Here is a 12,053-nt window from a genome sequence, read left to right on the forward strand (position 1 = left end):
TCCGTATGGAGGGTCTACCATATGACCCAGCTACACCACTTGTGGAGATTTACCCAAAGGACCCCAAGGCAGCACAGCATAGCACAGCATAGCACCTGCACAGCAATGATTACTGCAGCGCCATTCACAGAAGCTGAGTTAAAGACACATGAAGTGTCCACCAGTGGAGAACTACATAAAGAAATGTGGTATGTATACACAACGGAACTAATACAAGCAATATTCTCAAGCATATTTTTAATATTTAAGTTTTTCTGTTTTATTTGTTTTAAAGATTTATTTATATGTATTGGATCCTCTCGAGCTGGAGTCATAGGTAGTTGCAAGCCCCCTGATGTGGATGCTGGGAACCAAATTTTGGTCCTCTGGAAGAGCAACAAGAACTCTGAACCAATGAGCCATCTCTCTTCAGTCCCAAGATTTGTTTATTTTATGTTACTGTTACTTTATGTATCTAAATACTTTTAAAAAGGTTTTATATAGATATGTGTTGACATGAGAATGAGGTGTTTTACAGTATTTTAAATTTAAATAATCCTTATATTTTACCAACTTGTTATTGATAGCATGCTTCTGACATTTTTATCCATGTTGGTCTATGTACTTCCAGCTTACTTCACTTTATCAATAAGAAGATTATGTTCTCAAGGAGACGGGGTTTACCAGGGGAAAGCTATGAAAAATAGCGTGTCAAGGCCTATAAAGAGCGAAACAACAGCCACATTCTTATTCAGATAGTTATTAAGTTTCCAGTGCAATGATGACAAGACAGCTGGCCAACAAACTATCCGGCTTTCTACTATAAACCTCAGTATGGACAGGACACCTAGAACCAGCTCAGTCAACCTGACCTAATTCATTCCTCTGCTTAGTTCACTCAACAGTGAATTGAACAGTGGCAATAATATCCTAAGTGTCTACTATGTGTATATGGAAATGAGCAGTTAGGGGAGACCCATCCAGGCATAAAACACACAAGATGAAGTGACTCCTAAGTCTGGTGCCTTGTACTACTTACTATGTGAAGAAGCCTCTGATGCAGACAGAACCTGGAATTTAGCCTTGGGACTTGGACACACAGGCATAATCAGGACAAAACTGGGCTTGGGTAGCCAGGTGGTGGTGGCGCACGCCTTTAATCCCAGCACTTGGAAGGCAGAGGCAGGCGGATCTCTGTGAGTTCAAGACCAGCCTGGTCTACAAGAGCTAGTTCCAGGACAGGCTCCAAAACCACAGAGAAACCCTGTCTTGAAAAAAATCAAAAAACAAAACAAAACAAAAACAAAAACAAAACTGGGCTTGGGGTTGGGGAGCACACCTTTAATCCCAGCACTTGGGAGGCAGAGGCAGAGGCGGATCTCTGTGAGTTTGAGGTCAGCCTGGTCTACAGAGTGGGTTCCAGGACAGGCTCCAAAGCTACAGACAAACCCTGTCCCGAAAAATCAATAAAGAAAGAGAGAGAGAGAGGGAGGGAGGGAGGAATGGAGGGAGGAGGGAAGGAAGGAGGGAAGAAAAGAAGGAAGGAAGTCCTTCATAGATATTTATCTGAGAGACAAGAACATAGAGACTCTGTCCAGAATTTGTCAATGCAGACAATAAATCCTAGCAGATTTTAAAGTCAAAACACGTGTGCATGCACGTGACCTGTTTATACATTTCTAAGACAGAGTCTTACCATGTAGACTAGGATGGCTTCTAGCTTATGATCCTCCTGCCTCCACTTCCTCAGTGCTGTAGGGGGCTTGTGCTACCGCGGCTAACCCTAAGGTCTTCAAAGTATCTCTGCAAGGAGACTTGTCCTTTCCTTAGCTCCAGACAGGCCTCAGCCCAACCTGAAAGCCTCTTTACTGTCATGGCTGAATACTTCCATGACAGACCCTCATTACAATGATCTGGGCAGATGAGCCCTCCCCGCTGTCTCACCTGCATGATGTCGATGGCCATCGCCTGCGTCTGGACCCCCTCCACATTGTTCATCAGCCAATGCACCACCTCAGCACTGATGAAGCAGCAGGGTGCAAGGCCTTTCTGCTCAGAGAGCAGCTGGACTCCTGTCCTGAATTCCATGAGCAAGCAGGAAATACGTGCCCAGCGGCAATAAGGAAAAAGAAAAGATGAGACGTAAGGGCTCTCCACAAGAGCATGTACTGTCTGAAAGGAGGATTCTCCATAGAACTCCTAGGCTGAGGGAAATCTCCATGATCTGTCAGGCATTATACTAGGTACTTCATGTAAGAATTTAATCATTTCATTAATCATGTGTGTAAAAACTCATGGTAAGGACTGGCAAAATAATCAGTACATAAAGGTGCCTGCCACCAAACCTGACAACTTAAGTTCAATTTCCGGTAGCCACATCTGGATGGAAAGGATCAACTCCTGCAAGTTGTGCTCTGACTTCCATATATACTGTGGCATACAGCTCCTCACAAATCAGTACATAACATGTAACTTAAAAAAAAAATCTCATTTTACACCTTTAATCCCAGCACTGGGGAGGCAGACACAGGCAGATCTCTGTGAGTTCGAGGGCAGTCTGGTCTACAGAGCGATCTCCAGGACAGCCAGGGCTGTTTCACAGAGTAAACCCTGTCTTGAAAAACAAAAACAAAAACCAACCAAACAAAATCTCATTGTATAACCAAGGTAGCAGAGGCTCAGGGAAGTCAGGTGACTTGTCCAAATCTCACAGATGGTAAGTGGCAGAGTAAGGTGTAATCTACCCACCCACACCATCATGGCAACCCTTCCCTCAGGTACCTTCTGCCCTTGCTTCATAAATGTGCTTAGTCACTTACGAGGGGTGCTTCATGGCTTCCAGAATCTCCACCAGGGTAGAGGATGATGTCAGAGAGCTTGCTGCGTGCTGCTGAGAGCTGTGACACAGAATGTAACAAAGCAACAAGAGTGGGTTTTGGTTTCAGTGCTGTGGGCTGTGGTGAACAAGTGTTCTTCCTCTACATGAAACTAGCCCACATTACCTCTGCTTCTTCTGGAGTCAGATACCAGGACAGTATTGAAACTGAAGACAGTCAGGGAAAATTCTGGATTGTTGTATCCAGAGGCTAGTTCACAATGCATTCCTATTTCCAAGTATGTATACACATTTTAAAAAGGCAAAAGTGATTTTGTATCTAAACACAGCACCCTTTTAAAAAAAAGCATCTCCCTCTCAATCAATTTCTCTTTCATTTTTATTCTTTTATTTATATTCTTGCCTGTGGAAGTCAGAGGAAGGCTCTGGATCCCCTGAAACTGAGTTACAGGCAGCCCTGGGCCACCTATCTGGGTACTGGGACTCAGCTTATGTCCTCTGAAGAGCATCACAGCTCCTAAGCAGAGACACATCTTTACCTCCGTTAATATTGCTTCCTAGAAGGCTTAGGCTGCTCTGATTTTGCCTGCAGCCTCTCACATGTTACTTAGCCTAGGCCAATCAAAGAGTTTCAGCATGATAATTTAATTGAGAATTTATAGGAAAGAACCTAAGAATTATCACTAATCAGCTGTAGGACCCCTGGATTTTCTTGATTTTTATTTCTTTACCTGAAAACAGGGACAGTGTTGTTCATGTCTTTCAGGATAGTGTAGGGCTACCATATGTAAAACAAGGCACAAGACTGATATACGTGGTGCCTAAAATGTAGTCAACACTGAAGCGAGTCAGATTAGCTAACCGAACTAGTGAAGGTCCAAGAGTTGGGAAGCACTGGAATCCAGATTTCATTCAAGTGAGTCACACCAAAGTCCTGCTCTTTGCATCACCTGCTGCCCAAGTTCTGTCTTGATGGTGACAGTGCTTAAAACATGCTTAAGCCAGCTGTGGTGGCGCCTGCCTATAATCCCAGCACTCCAGAGGTTGGGCTGGGAGAATCATGAGTTTGAGATCAACTTAGGCTACGTGGGAAGATCTATTATATCAATGGGGGTGAAGAGGTAAGAGATTAATATTCAGCAGCTGAATGGCCCCACCAACCTAACTAGTTAGTTCTGGGTCTCAATCAGAAACTCCTCAAACTCCTCCCTTTCTTCTCTTCCTCAGTCTTCTGGATGCTTATTTTGGGAGGCAGGGGGTTCAGCAGCATTTCAGATTCTCAGACCCTGTGTTAATCCCCAGCATGACAATAAAAACCTAAAAGCAAAATCTCAGGGCTAGAAAGCCTTCAAAAGCCTTTGAAGAGAATTTCCTTCAAATCCTGCATCTGAGTTCAAGTGTCTAGTCAAGAGAAGGCCTTCCATTTGCGAACACCTTCAAAGGCAGGGAACTCAGCTTCTCCCAATGCAGCTGAATCCACTGCTACTAAGTTCCTACCATGACAAGGAGTGTACACAGTATCACTTTCGGTCAGGGGTCCTGCTTTTGCAGGTTTTCTCACCTCTAGCCTACACTCCAGGCCTTCTTTTCTTCCAAAAGCAGACAAAAGCCTCCCTCTCTACCCTCCTGAGCAGTGAGGAAGCACACAGCTATACTCTCCTCACGCACACTGAGCAACCACTCCAATCTCCTTCATGGCCAGGACTAAAGGCAGCCGGGAGAGACCTAGAGCAGGAAAGTCAGGACTGAGCAGGCATCACCTCTCCTAGCCAGAATGACCACTCAGTGGTGGATGCAGTGGCGGCAGAAGCAGTCCAGAGCTTACGGCATAAGGAAAATCAGAGATTGCCGATTAGGGACCAACTTGAGGGTATCCATCCAAGAGCACTGGCTGCTCTCAGGGAAAGCGGTGTAAAAGTCAAGTTTCTCAGATTATATAGCTAAATTTGCTCAGTCAGTACAGAGAGGCACGAAGAACAGAGTAAGTAGACCTGCCACCCACAGCCAAGAAAGAAAGAACGTTTCTCAAAACTGACAATGGCAGCTGGGCGATGGTGGCGCACGCCTTTAATCCCAGCACTTGGGAGGCAGAGGCAGGCGGTTTTCTGTGAGTTCGAGACCAGCCTGGTCTACAATAGCTAGTTCTAGGACAGGCTCCAAAACCACAGAGAAACCCTGTCTCGAAAAACCAAAAAAAAAAAAACAAAAAAAAAACCTGACAATGGCATCAAAACCTAGGGCCATAAACATGTACAATTACCCTGTGGGTGGGTGTCTTTTTTGTTTTTTTGGTTTTTTTTTTTTCATTTTTTTTTCCCTTGAGACAAGTCTCATACACCCCATGTTGACCTTAAACGCACTATGCAGCCAGGAATGATCCTGAACTGCCCCTCCTGCTTTTGTTTGACAAGTGCAGGAATTATAGCTACGTGACACCATGCCTAATTTAAGAAAACACAGGGGCTAGAACTCAGAGCTTCATGTGTGCTAGGAAAGCACTCTACCAAATGAGGTGTATTCCCAAGACCCTGACTGAAAAAAAAAAAAAAAAAAACAACTGTGGGGTGGAGGAGGATCTCAAGACAGAATTTCTCTGTATAGCCCAGGCTATCCTGAAACTCACTCTGTAGACTAGGCTGGCCTTTGAACTCAGAGATCCATAAACCTCTGCCTTCTAAATCCTGAAACTAAAGGTGTGCACTACATGCCTAGATCCTGATTAAAAATTTAAAAAATTCTTTTACCTTAAAAAAAAAATCACAAAATCACTCTGTGTGTGTGTGTGTGTGTATGTGTGTAGAGTTTGAGGTCAGCCTGGTCTATGTAGTGAGTGACTTCTAGGACAGCCAGAGCTACATAATAAAGAGACCCTGACTTAAAAAAAAAAAAAAAAGCCAGAACATTTACTAAGCAAATGAGGAACAGGCAGTACCCTTCCCCTATGGATTCTTAGGAACAGGAAGAGAAAGGCCTCGTTCACGCACAGCATGTGACTCACCCGGTGTTAGTGCATTTCCTTGCTGACTGCGTGCCATCCTGTGCAAAGAGCCATGCTTTGGGCACCATCATGACTAGGACTGACATCGTGTCTGACACTTTCTGCATCGCTCAGAGAACACAGATCTCCCGCCTTGCCACTTGGCTGTAAAGACTGACCCCTTCAGGGTCCCACATATTATCTGTGGCAGCTAGAACATGACCCAGAGCTCTGGACTCGCAACCTCTGCGCTCTTGGTTGAACTTGCCCCAACCAACAGTACAGTCAGTCTGTCGTTCTGAAGCTCACCTGCAGTCAGAGTTTGCAGAGGGAAAGGCCAGTTCTCCTATGTTCTGGGAGTTCCCAAGGGTCTGGTTGCTACCTCTATCCAGGGACTGGCATGTGCTGACCCCCAAACTGGCACCGTCTGATACCAGAGCAGCTGTTTGGTCCACAGATGCCTGCAAAAGGGTAAAAAATTAGCAGATAGATCTAAAATTAATCAAAAGTAACAGTAAATAAACTATCCTGGTTTATTAAGTCAACAGACATTAGCTAGATATTCATTCCCATACTTTAAAGCTATTTCACATATGGTTTGTCCCACTCCTCCCATTCTCAGTCCCCATTGGTCCCTGCTGGGAAAGTCAAAGGAGTCTAGGGACCAAACCCAGTCCTGGTGCATTGCCTTGTCAGAGAAATTAAGGATTTACACCCTCTAAACCAAGGCAGACAGAGGCCAGGCAATCACAATAATCCTAAAACCAAAGCAACCACTTCAGTACCAGATTCAAACCAAAAAACTGGCAGACACCAAAGGAAATTCCCCATAAAAAGAACACAGAAGGCTAGGCAAAGCAGTGCACCCCTTTAATCCCAGCATTTGTTGGCAGGCATTTTAAGGTGGAACACCCACTGAGATGAGGTTTTAGCCAGTGAGATAAGGAGCCACAGGACAACAGAACTCACAGTGCTATACAGATAAGGTTATTTGATTGGAAGGTAGACTTGATGAACAGTTGGTGTTGTGTTGAGATCACAAGTCAGCTATATGTTCTGTTGAGTTCACAGCGTGATAGTGCAGAGATGTTCAAGATTTCAGAGTAGCAGGTTAGCAAGGTTGGAACTGTTTTTTAGGAAGATGCAAATGGGCGTGGCTCATAGGTGGTTTTCAGGAAAAGGGATGCTCTTGTAGTGCCAGTTAGGATCCTGTCCAGCCTTCTCAGATGGAGGGGGAACCTGGCCTAGTGCATGGAATTTCCCAAGAGGAGGACAGAGGACTAGGCCTCTCAGGATGAAGCTAGAGGAGAGAACTTACAGATGCCTCTGAGGTTTGAACCTGGGCTGTCAGAAAGCTGAATGCACCACTGACAGATCCAGGAAAGGGGTGGGAAGGCTGAGTCCCTTTCATGGGACTGATTGGGGAGCAGAGGTGTGGCTAAGCAGTCATCACTAAATCTTCCAGATAATAAGCACATAGGATTTTGTGAGCTGGTGTGGGACAATTGTCTATATTCTGCCAATTCTGTTTTAAATAAATGCTGATTGGCCAGTAGTCAGGCAGGAAGTATAGGTGGGGACAACCAGACAGGAAGTAGAGGCGGGTCAATGAAAACAGGAGATTTCTGGGAAGGAGGAAGCCCATTCCTCTTGAGTCCTGTCTCAACCACAGAAGGAAGATGTGACTACCCTGCTGAAAAAGGTACTGAGCCATGTGGCTAACATAGACAAGAATAATGGGTTAATATAAGTTATATGAGTTAATAAGAAGCCTGAGCTAATGGGCCAATCAGTTTATGATTAAGGTAGACCTCTGAGTGATTTCTTTGGGGCAAAACAGCTGTGGGACCTGGTGGGAGGACAGAAACCTCAGACAACAGTGAGCAACATCTCTGTTGTCACTACTACTCAGCCCTTCACAAGAACACTGAAGCAGCCATATGTGAACAAAAAACCAACCAACCTTAGAAAACAAAAAGTGCTGGGCACGGTGATGAACACATGTAATTCCATCACTCAGGAAGCAGAGACGGGAGATCAATCGGTCAGTACCATCCTCTGCTACATGGTAAGCAAGCTCTAGGCCAGACTGGATGTGCTATGTCAGACCATGTCTTAAGAAAAAAAAAAAAGAGGGCAGGGTAGGAGGAGGCTCTTTTCCAATAAAACTTTACTTAAAAAGCAAATGGTGGGCCAGATTCCCGCTCTGTATTACACAGTCTATCTTTCGTGGATGCACATTTTGCTCAGAGTGTAATACCAAAAAAAGTTGTTTTCCTGTCATTTTTGTCTGACTACTCCGAGTCTTAGAAAGATGGTTCCCATATTCTTCGGCTACTGGAGGCTTAGAGTTGAATTTAGTACAACGTTCTAGCTGCTTTACAAGGTCTTACCCTATAATGCTTTTTCTTTTCTTGAATTTCCCTCATCTAGGCACATTTTTATGTGGGGAGGGAGGAAGCACTAATTGGATTTGATAGGTTATTTTAAAAAAGGACTTTGACATGAAAGTTACAAGGGGGATGAAGAGGGAAGGGGAGAATGAATGGCTATGACCTAAATATACTATATTCATATATGAAATTACCAACGAGTAATAAACAAATACACATTAACTTGACATAATTCAGCTTCAATACTAATAGTTATCCTTTGGTGCCAAGTCACCAATATCCCTGGAAATAAAATCCCATGGATGGCCGGAAGGTGGTGGCACACACCTTTAATTCCAGCACTTGGGAGGCAGAGGCAGGTGGATCTCTTGAGTTTGAAGCCAGCCTGGTCTACAGAGTGTGTTTCAGCCCAGCCTGGGCGACAAAGAGAAACCATGTCTCAAAAAACCAAAACCAAAACCAAACCAAACAAATCCCGTGATGATCATAGTATTTGCATACCTTTGCAAATCATCCTGCATGAGTTACATGTCAACCTTCTGATATTTCAATATAGCACTGTCGTCCTCAAAGCCACACTCTAGACTCACACAGCACAGTTACAAAACAAAACACAGAATTTTAAAAAATTAAAAATCTCCTAATGCTTCAGGTTTCTGACTTTGTGTCGGATGGAACTCATCCACAGCTGTCCTGCAGCATAGGCAGCCACGGGCTGCAGGCTGGACACACATGCATGAGTTTACATCATCTCTAATGACGGAGAGTACCTATACAGAAAACAGCTATAACAGCGGCTGCTGCACTACACTTAGAGGTCTGTACGTGTTCAGAATAGACATAATTTTTCTCCCAGTATTTTTGATCCATAGTTGATTGATTGTGGGTGGATGTAGAGGGTCAATTATACAAATTCTAATAATGGCTGCTGATGACCGTATACTGACCCCCTGCCCAGCACCATGCTGCTTATTTACATATGCCAATTACATATGCAAGATTAGAAGTATGCTCATTTCTAAGCATATAGGTATTTTCCTTCTATAATTTCTTTAACTTTATTTCATGTGCATTGGTGTGCGGGTGTCAGATTCCCTGGAACTAGAGTTACAGACAGTTGTGAGCTGCCAAGTGCTCTGGAAGAGCAGCCACTGCTCTTAACCACTGAGTCATCTAGCCAGCCCACATATAGGTATTTTCTATTGTTTTTAATGACTGGCGAAAAACTTACTTGCACTATTATCAAAAATGTGTTCATTATGATTTCTTTCCCTTATAATTTGTTAAAAACATTTGTTATTTCTAACATTCAAATAACTAATAAAACATTTTAAATTAATATTAAAATAAATTACAATTTCCTCTTACAATGAAGAACTAGGTTCTAAAGCATAATTAGTTCTAAGCATAGTCAGTTCCAAACACCTCCTTGGCATTGAAGCCAAGATTTGAAAGCAGGTCTCTCTCCGCTGTATGTTGGAAAATTAACATAAAATGTGTTTTTATATTTTATAATAATAAAAATAACAAAGGCGCCGGGGGTGATGGCGCATACCTTTAATCCCAACACTTGGGAGGCAGAGGCAGGCGGATCTTTGTGAGTTCGAGACCAGTCTGGTCTACAAGAGCTAGTTCCAGGACAGGCTCCAAGCTACAGAGAAACTCTGTCTCGAAAACCAAACCAAACCAAACAAACAAACAAAAAAGGCATGCAATTTAATTGTGTGTATATACAGGAAGATCCCTTAGTGCCTCTGGTAAGATAAGAATTTTTAAAAAATATGTAATTTATTTTATTTTATATTCACTGGTGTATGTGTGAGGGTGTTGGATCCCCTGAAACTGGAGTTACAGGCAGGTGTGAGCTGTCATGTGGGTGCTGGGAATGGAAACTGGGTCCCCTGGAAGAACAGCCAGTGCTCTTAACCTCTGAATCTTTACAGACCAAGAGTTGAATTTTTAACTTACATATTTTTTTTGTTGTTGCTTGTTTTTTGAGACAGTGTCCCTCTCTATAGCTCTGGCTGCTCTAGAACTCATTCTATAGACCAGGCTATCTCGAACTCAGAGGAGATCTACCTGCTTCTGCCTCAAATGTAAGCCGCCACGCACGGCTTACTTTATATGTATCTTTACAACACCAGGAGAGACATTCATTCCTATGCACTCTCTATGGAATTGTCCTCTATTTACTATTTCTAGTTGTAGAACTTGTCCACCTTTGTTTTATAGGTAAATTTCACCACACAAAATAGACCTATTCGACTCTGTTGACTTTTCTTATATTAAATTCTAAGTCTAACTCTAAGACTCATCAATGAAGAGTCTCCTTAGTCCAAAGTAAAAGACTTTGGGACTAGAGAGATGGCGGCTCAGTGGTTAGGAGCACTTGCTGTCCTTCCTAAGGATGTGGGTTGTATTCCTATCATCCTCATGTAGTCCACAACTGTCTGTAACTCCAGTTCTGCAAGATCCAGAGCATTCTTCTGGCCTCCAAGGCCACTGGGCACACATGCGGTACACAGCATACACACAGGCAAAACAACACCCACAGACATAAAATAAAATTAAAAGTTAAAAAATATATATATTATGGGCTGGAGATATGGCTCAGTGGTTAAGAGCACTTGTTGCTCTTACAGAGCCCAAGTTCAAATACCAGCATTCACACAGTGGTTCACAACCACCTGCAATTCCAGTTCCAAGGGACCCAATGCCCTCTGACAGGCATGCATGTGGTGCACAGATACACACTCAGTCAAAACACTCAATACACATAACTCAATACACATAAAACAGTCAATACATATAAAATAATAAAATTAAAAAATTAAAGAAAAAAAGAAAGTAATCCGACTAACGAAATCAGCCGAGTCTGATTTTAATTCAAAATACAGTGTACCTACTACACTCGGATGAGAAATGCTTGGTTGACGGAAACCGCGCATGGCTATTTGAGTCACAGGTAAGGGCTGTAGACAGGTATGGCAATGTCCATTCTTGGAAAACCAAGATTCCAAAGAGGCAAAGTGGGAGCTCAGGGAGCTGCTTTTCTGACTCCCACTAAATAAAGACTCTTTAACTCCTCCCACCTCACAAGTCCCCTCCTCTTAGCCAGACCCACTCTGTATAACCCTGGTTCATCAGATCTCTGTAGCTAGTTCTCTACAGCTAGTCAATTTCACACAGTCCTTAGAAGCCTCCATAAACACCAGGGAGCCCTGTCTGCCTCCAAAGACCAGTCAAAACAGTAATTACTAATGCTAATTACAGAGCGGGTTTTGAGTCAAGCCTTGAAGGTCATGAATGTAAATCCCAGTTCTACTCTGTACTCTAGAAAGCAACTTCTCTGTTCTTTATTTCTCCACATACAGAACTGAATAAAGCTTTTAACTTAACTGACAGGCTATACTACAAGGTGCAATGAGATAATGTGGTAAGTGAAGAATTGTAAGGCCTGGAAGGCCCTCCGTGACCTCGCCCAAACCTTTCATCTGACAAATAACTGGAGCCCAGAAGGTAAGGGAGCTGCCCAGGGCCACACACCATTAGCCTCAACATAGGCTCAGGCCTACTTACAGATGCTGGTTGTTTTTTTTTCCCTACCACTTCCAGTCATGCTTTTTTAAAAAAAAGATTTATTTATTATATATACAGTGTTCCGTCTGCATGCATGCCTGCATGCCAGAAGAGGGCGCCAGATCACTTTACAGATGGTTATGAGCCACCATGTGGTTGCAGGGAACTGAACTCAGGACCTCTGGAAGAGCTCTTAACCTCTGAGCCATCTCTCCAGGCCCCCTGCCATACTGTTATAAACTTATCTTGGCTTTACAAGGAGGAGAAAAATAAGTGTTCAATCCTTAAA

At 43.4% G+C, this 12,053-nt stretch overlaps 1 protein-coding gene across 9 annotated transcripts in view; it reads right to left on the reverse strand.

Moving 5' to 3' along the window:
- The window catches only part of Depdc5 (DEP domain containing 5, GATOR1 subcomplex subunit), a 113,481-nt gene that overhangs the window by 19,986 nt on the left and 81,442 nt on the right, over positions 1 to 12,053 (reverse strand). For 8 of the 9 annotated variants that reach the window (XM_050141024.1, XM_050141023.1, XM_050141025.1 and 5 more), the window contains exons 33-35: positions 6,102 to 6,253; positions 2,799 to 2,876; positions 1,924 to 2,056 (exon numbers count right to left, since the gene is read on the reverse strand). In XM_050141024.1, coding sequence (XP_049996981.1) covers positions 1,924 to 2,056; positions 2,799 to 2,876; positions 6,102 to 6,253 — 363 coding nt within the window. Of the gene's footprint in view, positions 1 to 1,923; positions 2,057 to 2,798; positions 2,877 to 6,101; positions 6,254 to 7,777; positions 7,907 to 12,053 lie in introns of those variants that run through there. The other variant, XM_050141032.1, reaches the window with a different exon arrangement.

This window comes from Alexandromys fortis, unplaced genomic scaffold (genome assembly GCF_014885135.2).
Source record: "Alexandromys fortis isolate MF-2015 unplaced genomic scaffold, M_Fortis_MF-2015_v1.1 scaffold_7, whole genome shotgun sequence".
In the NCBI taxonomy this organism is placed as follows: Eukaryota; Metazoa; Chordata; class Mammalia; order Rodentia; family Cricetidae; genus Alexandromys; species Alexandromys fortis.